The 21,075-nt window shown below is 37.3% G+C and overlaps 1 protein-coding gene across 1 annotated transcript in view; it reads right to left on the reverse strand.

Annotated features, from left to right (window-relative positions):
* Positions 1–1,293: 1,293 nt before the first annotated feature.
* The window catches only part of LOC310715027 (sushi, von Willebrand factor type A, EGF and pentraxin domain-containing protein 1-like), a 34,362-nt gene continuing 14,580 nt past the window's right edge, over positions 1,294–21,075 (reverse strand). Inside the window, exons 11-29 of the mRNA XM_083521173.1 lie at positions 20,141–20,154; positions 19,926–20,050; positions 19,559–19,747; positions 19,099–19,204; positions 17,956–18,029; positions 16,478–16,657; positions 16,163–16,339; positions 15,706–15,885; positions 14,508–14,684; positions 10,579–10,767; positions 10,211–10,390; positions 9,336–9,512; positions 8,362–8,526; positions 8,065–8,238; positions 7,747–7,920; positions 7,268–7,450; positions 3,758–3,931; positions 2,484–2,661; positions 1,294–1,482 (exon numbers count right to left, since the gene is read on the reverse strand). Of these exons, the coding sequence (XP_083377299.1) occupies positions 1,464–1,482; positions 2,484–2,661; positions 3,758–3,931; positions 7,268–7,450; positions 7,747–7,920; positions 8,065–8,238; positions 8,362–8,526; positions 9,336–9,512; positions 10,211–10,390; positions 10,579–10,767; positions 14,508–14,684; positions 15,706–15,885; positions 16,163–16,339; positions 16,478–16,657; positions 17,956–18,029; positions 19,099–19,204; positions 19,559–19,747; positions 19,926–20,050; positions 20,141–20,154 (2,835 nt within the window). The 3' untranslated portion in view covers positions 1,294–1,463. The remainder of the gene's footprint in view (positions 1,483–2,483; positions 2,662–3,757; positions 3,932–7,267; positions 7,451–7,746; positions 7,921–8,064; positions 8,239–8,361; positions 8,527–9,335; positions 9,513–10,210; positions 10,391–10,578; positions 10,768–14,507; positions 14,685–15,705; positions 15,886–16,162; positions 16,340–16,477; positions 16,658–17,955; positions 18,030–19,098; positions 19,205–19,558; positions 19,748–19,925; positions 20,051–20,140; positions 20,155–21,075) is intronic.

Raw genomic sequence — 21,075 nt, forward strand, 5'->3', positions numbered from 1 at the left:
CTTTGTTTCACATTTTGGCCTATGTTTCTTTGCTCATTTTTATGGTTGGTTTTATTGGATTTATTTAGTTCAGGTGCACTTTATTGGAAGAACCTTTACTGGTGCATCACCTTTTTGGTATTAATACGTGATTATTTTTACCATTTACCTTCACTTAAGTCCCAGGGTGCAAGGGTCTGTTTCTAATTCTTTAGAGTAAAACATTGGATTTCAGATTAGAAGGTTGTGAGCACCATCAAACTGTCACTGCTGGGCACTTAAGCAAGGCCCTTCACCCTCAATTGCTCAGCTGTATAAATTAAACATTTCTGGATAACAGCATCTGCCAAATGCCATAAATGTAAATGCATATGCAATATTAATTATAAAGAATAAGAAACATGTAATTTACCTCCACGTTGGTGCTCCAGGTAAGAGTTTCTGTGACTGAGATATATAATAATAATTACTTCTTCTTTTGGCTGCTCCCACTAGGGGTCGCCACATCGGATTAATCGTCTCCATATAACTCTGTCCTCTACATCTATCTGTTACACCAACTACCTGCATGTCTTCCCTCACCACATCCTTAAACGCCACTGCCCTTCCTCTCAATCACACACACGTACTCTGTATTACTTCTACTGACTCTCATTCTCCTTCTCTCCAGCACGTACCTCCACCTCTCCAGGCTCTTCTCAACCTGTTCCCTACTTTCACCACAAATCACAATATCATCCACAAACATCATAGTCCAATAAATAATCTTCTTCTTCTTTCGGCTTTTCCCATTAGGGGTCGTCACAACGGATCATCCGTCTCCATACCCCTCTTTCCTCTACATCTGCCTCTTTCAACTCAACTACCTACATGTCTTCCCTCACCACATCCATAAACCTCCTCCTTGGCCTTCCTCTTTTGCTCCTTCCTGGTGGCTCCATCCTCAGCATTCTCCTACCGATATACCCCACATCCCTCCTCTGCACATATCCAAACCATCTCAAATAGTCCAATAAATAATAATATAACTAAATAGGAAAATTACTTTTTAGTCAGAATGATGGATGCATATAATTTTTTTAAGCATAATCTTAAGTTATTCATACTATAAGTCAGTCACAAAATTGAATTCTTCATTGTTTAATGCAGATCAAATGCTAATAGTAACACTCTAATACTAAATGTTAATACAGCTCAGCCTGTAAAGTTAACTTCAACTGAAACAGAAAAAGTAAACATCAAAAGCAACTAATTTATGTCATTAACAACAAAAAAAAAAATACAGTATACAGAAGACTTTTTTTTTTTTAAAAATTTTAAGAATTGTAAATGCTATGGCTTTGCCGCGGTGCTATGATTATTCACTAAAGCAAGCTGTCTGGACACTTTAAATGACATCACTTAATATGTTTTCTGGAAAGATCCTGGAATGTGCATTACTCCAGGTGTTCCTCTGTTGTAGAAGCGCTCGAGGACATAATGACTCAGGAACCGTTTTCAAGTCTGGAATAGAGAAGCAAAAAATCTAAAAACTGACATGCAATTTTTTTAGAAATACGCAGTATTTGTTCTCTTATGGCAATTTTTTTACTGTGCAAACAATGTGGCATACACAACACTCCTTTCTGCTTTCTTTGCAGGACCGTCACAGCCATCAAATAAGGTAATTATCTAAAGGGTAAACTGACTGTTTAGCTCGCCCAGGTAACAGAAGGACCATGTAGGAAACAGATGTATTTAGTGTTCTTCACGTGTTACTATGCATGGAATATATGTGCTTTGTGCCAAAAAAGTCCTGTCATTAACATTAATTCTTCTGCCGGATCAGACCAGTGAGCCCTTGACCCTGTCGCTGATTCACCACTGTTCCTTCCTTGGACCACTTTTGAAAGATACTGACCACTGCAGACCACCCGCCACAAGATCTGTAGTTTTGGAGATGCTCTGACCCAGTCCTCTAGCCATCACAATTTATCTTTATCTTTTCCTATTCGCTTGCCCATTTTTCCTGCTTCTAACACGTCAACTTTGAGGAAAAAATGTTCACTTGCCGCCTAATAATATCCCATAATATCCCACACACTAACAGGTGCCATGAAGAAGAGATAATCCGTGTTATTCATTTCACTTGTCACAATGCGATTAGGTCATAATTTTATGGCTGGTCGGTGTAGGTTTCCTAGTATAATGAAAAGATACATTTTTCATCGTTTTTAATTAAAGAGTGCTTTGTGTTGGACCACATCACACCATGTTATTCATTATTTTAGCAGCATGCACTTAAATACAGTAGCAGCATGAACCCAGCTTGCTCGTCGCCTATTTTAATACTTGATTTTGGACTACCATTATTTTCATTACATTATTTTTACTTACACTTTAAGGCACTTTGCACTGTAAATATATTAAAATAATAATAATTATTATTGTTGTTATTATTGTCTAGGCAATTGTCATTGTTCCATCTACATTTAAAACACTGATTAGTAGTAGTAGTAGTGAACCTGCACTGTGGAGGAGATGGTTTCCAACCATTTTCTTCACAGGTCAGGGATTCAAACTCCTTGTCCATTGTATATCCGTTTTCACACATGACCCGTATTGATGACTGATATTTGTAAGATGGTAAATTGCCTCCAATAATGAAAGCATGGTCAAATTTGGGTTCATCACAGGTCACCTCTATGGGAGGAAAGAGAAGAAAAACAGAATGATGTTTATTCCAAACCATATCAGTTATATACTGTATATAACATCATTGTGATTCTAGAAAATGGGTTCATGGTTTATTATTTTACTTTTATCCAAGTAAATCATTGCTATTGCCACCACTGCGAACAACTTTCTCACAACAGGATACAAAAAATGCATTTATTTAAACCAAAAAGCATAAAAGCGTTAACTTAACAGTGGACTCAAATGCAATATTTGTCAGTTGATTTTTACCATGACGATGATTGAAAACACAAGTCATAAGCAGTACTTAGGAGTGAAGTCGTGAAGAGTATAAGCTAACGATAGCTAAACCAAAAACAAAATCCAACAACAAATTTGAACAATTGAGTGACATAGTAGACTATCCATTCTTGGATACAGAAAAAGCTAAACTAAACAACTAAAGTTAAGAACAAACAAAAATTAAAGCATAACACAATGTAAAGTATATATACAGTATATTTAAATTTTCCAGTGCCTTAGCCTTAATTACTGTTTTCAATAGTGTCTGCACCTGTTTCACTGCTATAGCCTTTATATTTATTTGTTGTACATATATTTACATATTTATCTGCACTTTCCAATTTGTACAATTGCCAATTTTTGCACTCCTTTTAAATGCTAAACTGCATCTCGTTGCTGTGTACCTGTACTATGCAATGACAATAATGTTCTATCTATCTATCTATCTATCTATCTATCTATCTATCTATCTATCTATCTATCTATCTATCTATCTATCTATCTATCAAAACATCTTATTGATAGATTTACAGTATCTAAAGTGAGTACACCCTCACATTTCAGCAACCATTTTAGTGTATCTTCTCAAGGGACAATACTATAGAAATTAATCTTGAGTATATTTTTGAGTAGTCAATGTGCAACTTGTATAGTAGTATAGATTGTGATCTTGGATATGTCCATTCCAGCAAACGGTTTGTGTATATATATATATATATATATATATATATATATATATATATATATATATATATATATATATATTACACTGTGCAGAAGCTGCTTCAAAAAACACATGTATAAGGTTGATTTATCATACTTTTGCACTTTGGAGATGGTGGATTCCATCCATTTTCCTTACATGTCAGCAATTCAGACTCCTCTGCTATATAGCCTATAATACACTGGTACTTAATAGACACATTATATTTGTATGATTTGTTTCCTTCAACTATGACTGAATTGTTCATCTTCGGTGCCCCACATGTCACCTCTGGGAAAAAAAATGAAGAAGAAACAAAATCATTTGGCATTGTATTATGATCTTACATTTGTGTGTTTATGTAAAATAAATTTATAGCTTACAACACCATTGCATTATTTCTTATTTCAACCTACTTATAACTAGGGTAATAACATGGGATGCATCAATACAAACCCCAAATCCAAACAAAAGCATTTTAATCCATTGTAAAATATTCAATTTGACAATATAACCACTACAGAAACACAAAGAACACGAAGCACACGTAGCGTTGTGTACGAAATCGGCATTTGCCATTTGGCACGTAACTACCGCAATAAATGGGAGACCACTGTATTACAAACACAAACTTCAGCTAAGCAAAAACAAAAATCAGGATATAGTAGAAAGGTTCTTGTATTAAACATTAATAGAATCAAGACGAAAAGACTTCTGGGATTTTCCTTAATGGCATAGAGAAGAAGTCTTAAATGTTCCAACATCAGTGCATGGTACAGCTGTAGCACCTAGAAAACTAAATCCTTCCTTACATGAGTATGTGACATGTATTCTCATAACTGCTTCAGTGGGTTAAACTTCCACAAATAAGTAATAAGCAATTCCCATATAGTGTTAGGCTGGAAGAACAAGCAGAAGCCGAAGTTCGATAGAACGAAGGTGCTTTAAAACAAAACCAGCTGTAAACACGGGAACACAGATAAAGACCAACCAAAAGTGGTTCATGAGATAAATCCACAGCGAATCCACAGGGTAAGTAGTCAGTAAGGGCCTGAGATGTTCCCCAGACTAAACCGTAATACGGATGGGGAGTGCTTGGAAGTGTGTGCTTATGTAGTGGGTGAGCTGATGAGTGTCAGGTGTGTGGAATTAGTAGGATGGGGAGCTGCTAGGAGGAATGTTTGGTTCTAGAGAGGGTGTGGCCGGTGGATCCCTGACATATAGCAACAGATATCTTTGTCATTCTTTTTAAAATGGAAAAAAATATTTTTATTTTATTTAGAGAGTTAAGCAACAAATGTGTGTTGGTACCCTATGTTAATTCTACCTTTTACTCTACTGTCAGGGGTGTCTGTGACATACCAAAAAGTCTGTAAAGTGGTAAAGTGGTGTGAAATTTTGCACAATGACTGGCGAGGGTCTAAGAAACATTCTAACAAGCCAAATGTTGCCAGTGCTTGACACCTTGCTGCCCAATTGTTCTTCTAGAACTTTCCTCCAATTGTCTGTGGTGAAAATAAGCCTGTCATAAGTGAAACTACAAATCTAGAATCCCTTTGCCTAAAGGTATGGATCGGCATTCCTGTAACAGTTGTAGCAAAGCTGTAAATGTGCAAAGAACAGGGTCCAGGTGCTTGGCCCCCAAAAATGCTGCTGTTTGCAGCATCAATTATAATATATTTGTCTTAAAGTCAATCAAAGTGGTAACTAAAATGAATGCTACATAAGTAAAATCTATAAACCTATTGTATCGCAACTAATACTATATATAACTGACCTCAAAACACCAATTCTATAGGTTTTATGAATTAATCTGACAAAAGGGTAAATACTAATGGAAAACAAGGTTGCCATCATTCATTGTACAAGGCTGATTGCACTGTTACACTATGGAGGAGGTAGATTGCACCCATTTTCTGCACAGAGTCCTCCATTCTGTAGCCTGTATAACATATAAGCTCAGGTCCCTTTAGGGCTAAAAATGTAACAGAAAGGTAATTATAAAACATATATCACAATCGTCCTTCAATGTGGAAAATGGATTCTTATTTCAAAAGAATCTTGCTTTTTTTTTTAATACCTACTAAATAGGGTAAGAACAAGGGATTCATCAATACTAAATATACGTCAGCTTTTATCTACCCAATGCAAGGTCACACCACCAGAATTCAGGGAACCTACAAAATTCTAAAGTTATGATGTAAATAACACAGTGTTTAAATAACAGATTTATGGGAACCAATAGAAAAATAAAGTTTTTTTGTTGCATATCATTCCAGTCTTTTAGACTCACAAGACAGACAGGCCAACAGGCAGACAGACAGACAGATCAATTTATTCTACCCAGAAGGAAAGAAAAAGATTTAATTTACAAACTGAACCCACTCATGGGGAGCGTACTCATTTCTGCTTATTTTTTAAGACGCTGTCATCTTACAGCAACATGTAATTGTCAGGAATCCACCTGCCACGCCCCCTTCAGTGGCTGTCATTGCCTCCGCATGCTCCTTAGCTCTCAGCGTCAAGCATGAACTTGTTAATCACTCACTCCCAGCTCCAATATAAACTGCTCACTCACCCTGTCAGAGATCCACCTGCCGCGCCCCCTTTGGTGGCTCTGTATGCCTCCGCTCTCCCTAGTGCTCCAGGTTTAACCACGCACACCTGGAGCTCATCATCACTCATGCCTCCACTCTCCCTGAAGCTCCAGGTTTAACGAGGCACACCTGAAGCTTATCATCACTCCATCCCGCTCCTACATAAACCCCTCACTCACATTCACTCCCCGTTCGTTATTGTTTATGATAGACTTTCCGTGCTGCATGTGTTCGCGGTCCGGTTGTGATACAGGACTCCACTTGTCCGGTCCATCCGGACTCCACAATCCCATACTGGCTGCGCTTCACCTCCCCGTGCATCTCAGGTCAGCTAGCGCACCTCGGATTCTCTCAACTGTAGGACTGCCGTGTGCTTGTGCTTGTGCTTGTGTGTGTGTGTGTGTGTGCGCGCGCGCGTCTGTGTGCGTGTGCTCGTATCTCTCTCTCTCTCTCTCTCACACTTGCATTAAAGCGAGCTGTACTCCGGCTTCCGCCTTCTGCTTCGCTCGCACCCTAAAACACCCACACTCCGGCTTCCGCCTCCGTGCCTCGCCTAACAGTAATAATGAGGAAATAGGTGTTGTGCAAAAAATTATTTCGAAACCCAGACGAACAAATAATCCATGACTGCATTATAAATACTGTGGGTTAACTTTTACCCATGTTTAGCAACAGTACAGTACATTTGGATAGAATCACACCGATCAAGCAAACTAACTTGAATATTAGTTATGACCACTGAAGGGATCTGTAAAAACTTTTATGTGCAACATAAAAATTACTTATAATACAACTCATAACCATACTACAAATCTAAAGTTCAAATTGATGATTTCATTAACAGAAACAAAAATATAGAAATAACAAAGACCCTAGCATTGAAAATTATAGAATTATAGAAAATTATAGAATTATAGAAACAAGTTAATGAAATGAGAATACAATTTATTGTACACTCAGGCATCGATGGCCCTTAAGTTAATTCTGAATAAAGAACAAGATGGCTATTGGGATTTTCTCAGTGACTTACCCACACACTTAAGAGAAGCCGGAAAATAAAATGTTCCATCTTCAGTGCATGATACTGCTGAATCACCTTCAAGTCTAAATCCTTTCTTACAAAAGTGTATGATGGTTTGCCCGTATTCATATTCCTCCTTTACTGGGTTAAAATCTCCATTTATAATTTCAAGAGGTTTTGGACAGGTTACAACTGGGGGGAAAAAATAGCAAATTTACCAAGCAGATATTTGCTGTCATTTTAAAAAGTGTAAATCATTTTTCTCAAAATAAAAAAGTATATATTTAATTTTTTTTATTTTTTATATTTTGTAACATTTTTATTTTTCGAATCAATTCAAAGAGCCTTCAAATATAGAACCAAACCAGAAGAGTCTGTAAATTGTATAAAAGTAACACTGGAAATTACAACATACAGTCAATATATCTAAACTCAGAGAGCACTAATGTTTATAGGTTTATAGGTTTAACAAGGTGAACTAATTTTACTTTTGCACTGTGGAGGATCTGGAATCCATCCATTTTCCTCACAGGTCAGGTTGCCAGACCCCTCCATATTGTAGCCTTTATTACACTGGTATTGGATGGACATTTTTGCTCTGTATGGTGCCTGTCCTTTAACTATGACTGCATTGTTAATGTTGGGTGCATCACAGGTCACCTCTGGGAAATAAAACAGAGTAAACAGAAGCATGATGAATCCTATCATGGTTTTGCAGCAGTGTGCTGTTGCCTACAACAATCTATTTTCTACGTCAACATCAATACAGACCAGTTTTTAGCTATTATCTCAGTTTTCTCAGTTACCCAGACATGGAAGAGGAGGAGGTTGAAATGTTCCATCTTCATGACATGTAATTGTTGAAGCTCCATAGATTTTTAACCCTTTCTCACATGAGTAAGTGATATTTTCTTTATATGTATATATATCCTTTAGAGGCTCTCCATTGTTCATTTCTGTAGGTTTCGAACAGTTTACAACTAAGGAAAAAAACAAACGTTTTGAGAGGTGTTTGTGTACAAATCAAAACAATTCCTATACATAACTGTCCTCAGAATACTAAAGTTTACAGTTTTCGTGAATAAAAGGATAACTCGTCTTACTGTTGCACTGTGGAAGAGGTGAATTCCAGCCATTTTCCACACAGGTCAGATAGTCAGAGCCATTAATTCGGTAGCCTGTATTACACTTGACCCTGATGGACATGGCATCCGAATCAATTTTCTCTATGACTGCATTGTCAATTATAGGTACATCACAGGTCCACTCTTGGGTGGGAAAAGACAGAAACAGAAGCGTAAAGCATCAGTGTGTATCTGGAAAAAATATTTAACATTTAGTTTACTCCTAGTTATAACTAGAGCAAAAACCAGGAACACTGATAGTGACCACATCAGTTATTAGCTAACCTGAATACAGAATGTAAACTTACGGAAATATGAAGTAAACCCAAATCACACTCTCTGTTCAAATACCAAATTATTCTTAAACACTCAATAGAGCCAATGCCAATTAGAAGAAGTTGCAGAATGCAATTCTAATCTCTTAGACTCAACAATACATTTTTAAGTTACAGTCTGTTCTTTCTGTTTGGATTTTTTGGTTATCTTACTGCACAAGTTTCACAATAAAACCTAAAAAAAAAAGACCTAAAAATGAGGAACTAACCTGTGTAGTGTGTAAACTGAGCAGTCCTGACTGAGTAAAGCCTGAATTAACCTAATGTCGTTTGTTCCTCTAAGGGTAGATTTTTATTAGCTATTTTTTCAACTCATATCTAGAATATTAGAACCAAGCCCAGACAGACATTATATACACTGTGTTCCCTGGGCACTAATGTGAAGGTTTAATATATAGAAATGGAATTAATAGAAACAGTTATTACTTATTGTTTGTTTTTGTTTTTTTGTCAATGTGATTTTGCCATTCATATTTTTATTATCTTAATGAAAATGGCAGAACATCTAATTGGCATTGAGAACCAGAAACAGCTATCGAACTATATCTTACAAACATTAAAAAGACAAAATAAACAAAACAACATGTTAGTATGTTTAAAATAATTTATCAAACCTACTGATACACTCAGGATTTGAAGTCCATCCATTCTTCCCACAGGTCATATGTTCAGACCCCTCCATTCTGTAGCCTGGATTACACCTAATTTTGATTGAGGTTTTGTAACTGTAATGTGGTGACATGCTGGTTTTATCGATAACTGCATTTTGAATAGATGGTGGATCACAGTAGATCACTAAATTAAAAAAAAAAAGTCAGAAGAAACGTTACACTCAAGTTGACAGAGAGGCTGGCCTTCTGAGCATGTGGCTGAGCTCCTTCATCATTGTAGCCCTCATTTAGACTATTTGTTTTGTGGTTCTTTTTAAATATAGGCCTTTAGACTCTCAAAACTACAAAACATTTAATCTGGTCAGACAGTGTAAGTCCTGTAGACCCCCTTCAAGTCTGCATTTTAGTACAATAGGGTGTATGAGCAGTTCAAAGGCTAAAGAAAGTATTTGCTGCTGTATGTGCTTAATATATCTCAGAAGTACATGCAAACAAGGACCACAAGAGACAGAGCTGACATTTCACTGTATCTCCTGGGGCTACCATTTAGGTATTTGCCATGCCCTATAGTCCACTGGTCTTACTTAGTCGCCTGTTAGTTTCTCAACTTGCATATAAGAAACAATCGACAAACTCTATATAGTTCCATAGAAGCTGACACAATTAATTCTACTGATTAGACAATTGTAAACTCTTTCATTTGACATTTGAAAACATTAAGCCCAAGAAATTAGAAAACTGTTTAAGAGGAAAAACAGCTTATCTAAAAACATAAAACAATGAATGGTTAAAAGACCAAAAAAGACATATTTTTTAATAAACTAATTTCATCATCGTCCAAAACAACACAATAATAACATTGTGATTATATCAAATACTTACCTCGACACTCTGGAAGAGACGTCTCAAACATTCCATCATCAGAACATGAAATTGTTGGAGATCCATAAAGTTCAAAACCTTCCACACAATTGTATGTGACTGTTTCTCTATATTGGTACGAGGCCTTCAGGGGAATAAATTGACCATTGGTTATGGTAGGAGGTTCTAGGCAGGTAATAACTGAAAAAGAAAATTATTTCATGTAAATCTGAGTGTACATTTATTTTTAAGGTATTAAATCTCAAAATAGGAAAAGACATAACATTCGATTGTATGAATCTCAGTGAACCAGTATATAATTGTCAATAATCCTGGTTGTGGAGTGAATATATAATTATATGTTATTTAGAAACATTATTCATTATTACCACTGCACTGTGGAGGAGGTGGATTCCATCCATTTTCCTCACACTTCAGCCTGTTAGACCCCTCCATTCTGTAGCCGCTATTACATCTTAACTGGATGGAAGCGCCGTATCTATACCGTTCAGTGAATACCGTATATCTTCTACTAACTATGACTGCATTGTTAATCCTGGGTGCATCACAGGTCACCTCTTTAAGGGGGAGACAGAAACAGAAGCAAAAAGCATCAGATTATGATTGTGCATCAGTGTGTTTCTGGAAAATAGATTTAACAATCTTACACAACCAGAATACAGTATAAACTTATATAAATACAATGTCAATGTCATATTTTATGTTAATCACGCTTAGTGCTCAGATACCAAATAATTTTCAGAAACTTAAAAGAATCAATGACAAACAATAGGAGAAGTTGCAGAATGTAATTTTAAACTCTTAGACTCAATAAGAAGAGTTGCACAAGCCAGTGCACTCTAAGTCACAAGCCTGGGTAAATGGGGAGGGTTGCATGACAAATCACAAACATAAATTCAGTACTGGATCAGTCGAGGTGGATATTGGGCTATTGTTGACTAAAGGAGGAGAGGGAGAGGAGGAAGATATCTACAGGGACAGCAGGGAAAGCAGAAGTGTAGGAAAGTGGTGGTTAGGGGTTGGTACTTTTAAATGTGGGCATTATGACTGGTAATGGGAGAGATTGCTGATATGATGGAGCATATCGATGGGTTACTTCCGAACCCTGCTGTTTTTCAACAGCAAAAGTGCCGCCTCCACACACTTGCTGAAAGTCCTCAGAGCGAGAGAAAGTCAGAACGGAATGGTTTAAAACTCGTAGGCAGTGCTTCTGTGCGCAAACCTCAAATATTTTCTGTGTGACGGGTAAAAGTCTATGTGAAAATACGCGTCTGATAGATCGATCGTCACAAACCAATCGTTTGGACGGATCGACCGACAAAGTGCTTTGTGTGTCAACATTCAGAATGAATATTTCCTCAGGTGCTTGTTTAACACACGCAAATCCAAGATCGGACGAAGAGATGCGCTTCCTCTCTTCGGGATCACAAAGTACCGGGAGTAAAAACCCTGAGTTGAGTAAAAACCCAGAGTTCCCGGAACAACTCTGATTGCCCTTTTGCTCAAAAGAGAGTCGATCGCGGTCGCTAGGACACGAGCCGACTCACCTTCGGCCACCGAGACCAACACACCATTGAATCTGGGTGGTTTCATTGTGAATTGAAGCCTGTATCCCCGTGAAATCGTGCTTAAGACCCACGAAGGAACAGCGCATGCGCGCCAATTGACGAGACGCGCAAAAAGAGAACCCCCGCGTACACAACTCTGGTCGCGCGTTGATGACGTCACAACCGTCGCCACGCTGGGCTCCGCTGGTAGAGCGAGCACGCCCTCCAGTGGTAAAACTGGAGGGGTGCACGCTGAATTCTCGAGATTTTCGCACACTTTCGCCCTCGGCTGATCGCCTGGATGCGAAAGTGCCACATTTATTGTGTTTTTTATTTTTGAACACATCGCCCTCAGCCCGTGGCTTGAATGCGATGATGCATTCTTTATTGCGCAATCGTCCAAAGTCACCGCGTTTAGCGAGCACACTGACTGCACTGCGTATTTATACATCCTCTGATGGATGGACGCCGTCAATCTCTCGATTTTCCCAGGCAGCGCAATAGAACGCCGGTTCGGATGGAGGTGATAAGCCACCGAAGGCTCCACAGCTGGGGGTCCGGCCAACCCCAGCTCCTCCATCCCTTGAATTTCCAGCTTGGAGCACCCTTTTGGGCATGCACGGGCATGCACGGGAAGAAAGCGTGAATGATGTCGAATGATGTCAAGACAGACGTGGTGTCATAAGAGCTTCCGTAGTTGGTCACGCCCAAAGCGATTCCCATAGTGAAACACCGAGCGAAGTTAGAAAAAGAACATTTTGTGGTTCAAGAGAGCAAATAGAAATGAAGTAAGGCCAGGAACATTTTAGGTGGATTCAAACATTTCTACCATCATGTGGATGGAAAGAGAAATGGTGTAGGGGTTATCCTAAAGAAAGAGTACAGTAAGAGTGTAGTGGAGGTGAAGAGAGTTTCTGATAGGGTGATGAAAATGAAGTTGAAGGTGTGATGATAAATGTCATCAGTGTTTATGCTCCACACGTTGGTTGTGAGATGGAGAAGAAGGAAAAAATCTGGAGTGAGTTAGATGAAGTGGTGGAGAGTGAACCTAAGAAAGAAAATTGGTGATTGGACCGAGTTCAGTGGACATGTTGGTGAAGGGAACAGAGGTGATGAGGAGGTGATGGGTAGGTATGGCTTTAAGTAGAGGAATGTGGGGGGCAAATGTTAATTGATTCTGAAAAAGGATGGAAATGGCAGTGGTGAATACTTATTTTAAGAAGAAGGAGGAGCATATGGTGAGGTATAAGAGTGGAGGAAGGTGGACAATAAACAATGCAGATGGAAATGTTTTGACTAGTGAGGAGAGTGTGTTGACGAGGTGGAGTGAGTATTTTGAGCAGCTGATGAATGAAGAAAATGAGAGATAGAGAAGGTTGGATGATGTGGAAACAGTGAAGCAGGAAGTGCATGGGATTAGTAAGGAGGAAGTGAGAGCAGCGATTAAGAGGATAAAGAGTGTAAAGTAATTTGGCCCTGATGAAATACCAGTAGAAGCATAGAGATGTTTAGGAGAGATGACAGTGGAGTTATTAACAACATTTTTGGAAGTTGAAAGGATGCCTGAGAAATGGAGAAGGAGTGTGCTGGTATCTTTGAAAATGAGGGAGATGTGCAGACCTGCAGTAACTACAGTAAAATTAAGTTGAACAGTCACACCATGAAGTTATGGGAAAGTGTAGTGGAAGCCAGGCTGAGGGAAGAGGTGACCATCTGTGAGGAATAGTATTGTTTCATGCCAAGGAATAGCACCACAGACGCATTATTTGCTTTAAGAATGTTGCCGGAGAAGTACAGAGAAAGATCAGAAAGAGTTGCATTGTGTGTTTGTGGATTTGGAGAAAGCGTACGATGCCGTTGTGGTATTGCATGAGGAATTCAGGTGTGTCAGAGAAGTATGTGAGGGCAGTACATGTATGAGGACAGTGTGACCTTAGTGAGGTGTGCAGTAGAAATGGTTTAATGTGGAGGTGGGATTGCTTCAACGATCGGCTCTGAGCCCTTTGCTGTTTGCAGTGCTGATGGACAGGTTAACAGATGAAGTCAGACAGGAGACTCCATGGACTATTATGTCTGCAGTACAATAATATTGTGATTTGCGGTGAGTAGGAAACAGGTTGAGAAGAGCCTGTAGAAGAGGAGGTACACGCTGTAGTTGAGAAAAGGGGAATGAAAGTCAGTAGGAGCAAGACAAAGTATGTGAGTGAGAGGGAGGGCAGTGGAGTGGTGTGGTGTGGTTAATTTTTAAGTTACAGTCTGAGCTGTATTATAGGGAGTGAGACTTGTGTCTGTTTTTGATCTGTTTGGATTATTTCAGTTTTTGGTCATCTTACAGATAAAGTTTCAGGTGGAAATAAAGTGCATGGTGTGTAAAATGAGCAGTCCTAACTCAGTACAGCCTGTATGATGCCTTTGGTTACTCTGAGGTTGTTGTTTTTTATTTTTCTAGAATATTAGATGCATGCCCAGTTATCACAGTTATCATATTCCCTGTGCACTGCTGTGAAGAATGTTGAATATATAGAAAACTAATAAAGCAAGAAAATCTATTTTTTTTAGTCATTACTTGTTGTTACTTATTTGTCTGTGTGACTCTGCCATTCATATTTTTACTCTAGTTACTGAAAAAGGCAGAACTTTAATGGACACTGGGGACCTGTCTCAGCTATTAAGACATATCTTACAAACATTTAAAAACAAAACAAAACAAAAAACCTCCTAGGATGTTCAAAATCATTAATTACACTTACCGACACACTGTGGGAGAGTTGGAGTCCATCCATCTACACAGGTCAGATATTCAGACCCCACCATTCTGTAGCCTTTATTACACCTGATTTTGATTGAGGTTTTGTATTTGTAAGCTGGTGACCTGCTGGTTTCATCAATAAGCCCATTTTTAATACTTGGTGGATCACAAATAATCTCTGGTTTAAAAAAAAAAAAAAAAAAAAGGTAAATCCAGTCTCACGTTCAGACATTTTAAGTTCACAGACAGGCTGACCTTCTGACCATGTGGCTGAGCTCCTTCATCCTTGTAGCCCAATTTAGACCTTTTGTTTTGTGGTTTCTTATATTTAAACTCTTAACTAATATCTTCCGACACTAAACTGAAAAAATTTTCTGGACCTGGTCACAAATGTACTGTGTAAGTCCTGTAGACCTCCTTCAAATCTGCATTTGTGTAACAGTAACAGCAGTTCAAGTGCTTAAAGAGCGAAAAGTCAGTATTTAAAACAATTCTTAAGAATTCATTAAATTTTACTTATGCTCCACAGTGTGCTTTAATAATGGCTTGCCATTGTGTGATTCTGTTGAAGAATCATGGAATCTTTGTCATTATTCATTCAAACACCATTGAATGGGACACCGAACCCAAACAAACACACACTTATTCACATTTGTGAAGCCTGGAGTAGTCAATCCACCAACCTTCATGTTTTTAATGTTTTCATACATTTATTGCATCATCTGTAGTATGGTCAAATTTAGGCTTGATCCAGAGTAATAATTTGCTGCTGTATGTGCTTAATTGATTTTACAAGTACACACAAACAAGGACCACAAGTGTACCATCTAAGACAAAGCTGACATTTCACTTTATCTCCTGTCCCTACCATTTAGGTGTTTGCTATGTCCTATAGCCCACTGGATTTACTTAGTCCACTATTAGTTTCTCAACTTGCATATAAGAAACAATTGGCATACTCTGTATAGTTTCATACTGCTGACACAATTCATTCTACTGATCAGAAAATTATAAACTCTTTCATCTGACATTTCAAAACATCAAGCAGAAGCAATAAAAAAAATGTTCAGGAGGAAGAACGCCATATCTTAAACCCTAAAAAATAAATGGTTTAAAGGCTGACATTTTCATTAGTAAACTGATTTCATCATTGTCCAAAACAACACGATCATAACATTGTGATTTTCTCAAATACTTACCCCGACACTCAGGAAAAGACTTCCCAAAAGTTTCATCATCAGAACATGAAATTGTTGGAGATCCATAAAGTTTAAAACCTTCCACACAATAGTATGTGACTCTTTCTCCATATTGGTAAAAAGATTTTTTGGGGGAAAAATCTCCTTTGGTTATAGTAGGAGGTTTTAAGCAGGTAATAGCTGAAAAAGAACAGAATAGCAATCACACATCTGCTTTAATGTTTTAGGTAAATCTGAGTGTAAATTTTTTTTAACGTATTAGATCTCAAAATAACAAAAGACAACATCTGAATGTCAGTGAACCAGTTATTAACTGCCATTAATGCTGTTTGTGTAGGGAATATATAATTATTTATTATTAATTTTATATATATATATATATATATATATATATATATATATATATATATATATATATATATATATATATATATTCAAAAACATTCATTATTATTACCATTGCACTCAGGAGCAGAAGGATTCCACCCATTTTCTGTACAGGTTAGGAAATCAGACCCTTCCATTTTAAAGCCTCTATTACACTTGTAGCGGACAAAGTTGTTATATTTATAAGGTGGTGATTTTCCTTCAATTCTAAATGCATTTTTGATGTTCAGGCTGTCACAGGACACATCTGTACCAAAAAATTTTTTTTACTTGTGTTTGCTTAAAGAAATAACATTTATAACTAATGAAATCAATATGATAAACATAAAATATAAAGATGTTTGTTTTTATTTTTAATTAGATAATTTTTTCGAGTGGAACTCACCCAAACACCGAGGAGGATCAGGCTTAAATGTTCCATCACCAGAGCAAGATATTTCAGTAGGTCCAATAAGATCAAGACCTCTCTTACAAGAGTATGTGACTACATCTCCATAATCATAGGATTCTTCCTGTGGTTCAAATGTTCCAGATTCTATTCTGGGAGGCGGTAGACACTTTAACACTGGTAAGAAATCACAACAACAAAATTGACATCCTTAATTTTCCTATATACTTTCCAAATTTTTATTATTACTGTTGTTGAAAGACAAATAAATTCCATAAACAGTGCATGGACAGTTTAACAATTCTTTTAGAATGCCTGTCTTGAAAAAAGATGAGAAAGTATGCGAGCCATAAATGAGTGAATCATTGAATGAGTGAGCAAATAAACAAATAATTACAAAAATGTGTCACTAAATAAATCAATTTAAAAACTCGATCAAAACTGTGAATACTAATAATAGCTGAAATTCTAAAATGAACTGTCTAAAATACTCTTCAACAGTGGATATAAAAAGTTAAAGGAGCTGCAAGAATTAGTACTGATTGCTCTCTGCATGTGACAACAGTGTCACATATTGTTTACTTATTCTGTGTGATGGAGCAGCGTGGTTTGATGGTACCCCCCCATTCTCACAAACCACATCCAAGCTCAGCTAACCCACTCCAAACCATGTTTCACAATGTGTTTAATGGTCTGTTGAGACCGAATCTAAAGGTATAATAATTCACTAATTTGATGTCACCCATATGAGGATGGGTTCCCCTTTGAGTCTGGTTCCTCTCAAGGTTTCTTCCTCATATCATCTAAGGGAGTTTTTCCTTGCCACTGTCGCCACGGCTGCTCATCAGGGACAAACGCACACCATTCACCTTCACTGTTGTTTTCTGTAAAGCTGCTTTGAGACAATGTCTGTTGTGAAAAGCGCTATACAAATAAACTTGACTTGACTTGACTTGACTTGACTAATTTTAAAAAGTATGTTTGGTGTGTCATGATTCTGGCAGAATTATGCATTAGGGCTGGTTTTCCTCACCCACAACTGGGCTTTTTCAAAACTGAAGTGCAAAACATTCCGCTTCTGCATTCCGCGTTCTGCCAAATTTCACCTTCCACATTGACAATGAACAGAAGCATACACCAAAATCAACAAAGGAAAGGCTTAACCAAAAGATCCCAGTCTCTGAATGGCCGCACCAGAGCATAAAAGAGTGCAGAATTCAAAAAAAGATCAGAAAATCTAGCATTATAGTTATATAGTATTAGTTAAGAGGCATATACAACACCTATACAACTAGATTATTCTAAACAATCTGCAAATCTTTCCTCCAAAGTCACTTATTACATACACAACAAAATCACAATTTATTTAATTGAACCAGAACAGAAATTGCAAGCATGCAATTAATAATAATGCTGTCATTGTAATAAATCAATTTACCAAACGAAAAAAAAAAGGTACAAAAAATGGGCATTACCTTCACATACAGGAGATCTCCCATCCCAACCTGTTTCTCTGCAATTCCTAAGTGCTTGGCCAACAAGCTTATAACTGCAAATAGACGTCCAAATTATGGAAATTCGTACAAGTTACAAGTCCTTTCAAAGTATAAGCACTCTGATATACAATTTGAGAAACGACTTTTTCCATTTTATAATAAGAAGAAAAATAATAAACCTTAACACCATGACATAAACACAGATTATAGAGTTATGCAGTCAATTCTAAACTGTTTTCTAATTGAAATTGTTTACAGTATTTTTGATACAAATACTTTCTTATTGTTTCAAATGAACGCCTTGTTTAGGGAAACTGCTGAATTCATTTAAATGCGTTTAAACCAAACGTTTCCGTATGAAAGGCCTAAAATCAAACTGGATTGGGCGGAAAATAAATGTTGCATTATACCAAACATTAACATATTAAAATATTATTTCTTTCATATATGATTTAATATTTAAATAAATAAATACGTAACAATTATCATGTAATTTTAATTTTAAAAGTTCAAATTAGAAACAATCCAAATTCATTCATTCATTCATTCATTCATTCATTCATTCATTCATTTTCTCCCGCTTATCCGTGTCGCGGGGGCAGCAGTCTAAGCAGGCCCCCGCCTTCGACTGCTGCCCAATCCTCACAGCACTGTCCCTTACGGTCCCTCCTGCAGGTGGTGACCCCACGGGAAGGCGGCCCCACGTCACTCCGACGTCACAGACCTTGATATTTCCCTCGTAAGGGACCCCTGGAGCATAGAGGGTTAAGGGCCTTGCTCAAGGGCCCAAGAGTGGCAGGGGCTTGAACCCCAGACCTTCCGATCGGCAACCCAGCGCCTTAACCGCTGGAGCCACCACTCCCCCTATCCAAATCCAATCCAAATGTCTTTTTTATCCTTTTTTTGTTCCTCTTCTCATGAATGGTATGGCAGGCCAAATCAAAGGTCACCACCAGCCAACTTTGCACTGTCGGCACTATTTTGGGTGTCTCTGGTCTAAACTTTTGACTAACAGTGAGGTCGCTGATATACAATGAAAAGTCTCATTATTAACTGACTGTTTATTGACTCTTACTGTGTACATACATGTGTGTAGAACCAATGATAGAGAATCATCTTTACCCTTCGTTACACTCTGCCACGATGGTGGCACCAAACAGAATTCCATCTTCACGTGGAAAGGTATACCTTCCATTGTTAATTTCGCCAGGATGACCACATGATTTTTCTGGTAAAATAAAATATATATCCGGTACAAGTCTGTTATTTCATGTAAACCATTTTGATTCGCCAGTAATTATAATGTTTCATTTAGTACATGAACAACATGTCATACATTTAATAGGTTTTATGTTTAGGTTTAATGTGGACTTAAAAGTCTTCAAGTCTTTATTCTGTTGTTTAGTAAAAGGTATTTGAAATATAAAAGTGTCATATTTCTTTAAAAATCATATACATTATATCAACTGCTCGAACAGCTTTTTGCTTATGTAATATAACCATCTTATAATTTCTAAAACTAAAATATCATGATACAGATGGTAGAAATGTTTTGAAAAATGAATGTTTATAGACAGATTACTTTTGCACCGAAGCTCCAGATAGCTCCATTGGGTTCCTGTACAGGTGATCGACCTGGAAGCTGATGCCCTTGCAGTCACATAACCAGTGGAGCATTTAAACCTCAAAATGGATTCATCAGGAAAAGTCTGTTTGGCATTATCTTCACTCAAAACCCGATTTTCTCCAACAACAGGCCTGTCACATTGTGCTGAGCAAAGAAAACAAATATTACTGATTATAAATCGAATGGTCCTTCCTACGTCCTACACTTTGCTCGATGACCCCGAAAAGCAAACATTAAAAGACACCAAGCTGCAAATCTTTTATACGTTGAACATATTTTCATCATATGCAATGCCTAATGGAGTATAAAGGATAGATCTCACCTCGGACCTTTGCAGCAGTCAGGAGAAGAGCATAGAAGATGATCATGAAGTGAAACATCTTCAAGCTTAAAATGTTAAACACCAGAGACACTCTGTCCTTAATCACTACTGTCCAACAGAGGTACCTTAAAATAATAATATATAAGAGCAAAATTAATAATATTCACATTCCCTTTTGAAGAGCATCCAGTATAAAATGTAAAGATAATACTCACAAGCAATGAAGAAGCTGTAAAAGAAGGTGGAGGAAAAATTAGTATATTAGTAATCTGTATACAGAAATTAATTATACTGTATATTAATATATCCTCCAGAAAAGAAAAGAAAACAGCACCCCCTACGATCATGTGTGTGTGTATAGCAAACTCTCTATTTATCTTTACTGAAGACGTCGTAAAAAAGTTGATTAATAATTCAATAATAATTTCAAATATTATATGAATATACCAGAAAGTGCGTTAAATATCTCACCGTTACTTGCTGCTTCCTCTGTTAATCCTTCAACCAGTCACTCAATCAATGGCGGCTTAACCCCGCCCCTAGGGGCGAAACACATAACACATAACTGACCCCACACCCCCACACACTGATCTCGGAGTGTGTTTAGTGCGTCACGAGGGAAAGACACACTCCTTGTAACTTATTCATTGTATACAGTGGTATATTTTAGTGTGCTAAGCACTATTTTTTCACGTTTTTTTTCTGTATGAATCTTTAATCCTACACTCATTAACTCGAGCAGATCCAATGCCCATATATATATATATATATATATATATATATATATATATATATATATATATATATATATATATATATATATATATATATATATAGTTAAAAGTTTGGACACACCTTCCAATTTTTCTTTATTTTGTATTATTAAAATGTATTAATTTATATATTTTTTTATTTGCGTTTGCGCCATTTAGCAGACGCCCTTGACCAGAGCAACGTACAAAAGTGCTTTGAGTCGCTAGCAATGAATGAGTCGACACTGGTACGCTAGATTACAAACTTAATATAAATCAGACTATAACTCTTGATTTTTACAAAGCAAACTTGGAAAGTGCTAATTTAAGTGTTTCAGTAAGAGTTGGGTCTTCAACCATCTCTTAAAGCCAGAGACTCCGCTGTTCGGACATCTAGG

This window comes from Silurus aristotelis (genome assembly GCF_946808225.1).
Source record: "Silurus aristotelis genome assembly, chromosome: 19".
Taxonomy (NCBI): Eukaryota; Metazoa; Chordata; class Actinopteri; order Siluriformes; family Siluridae; genus Silurus; species Silurus aristotelis.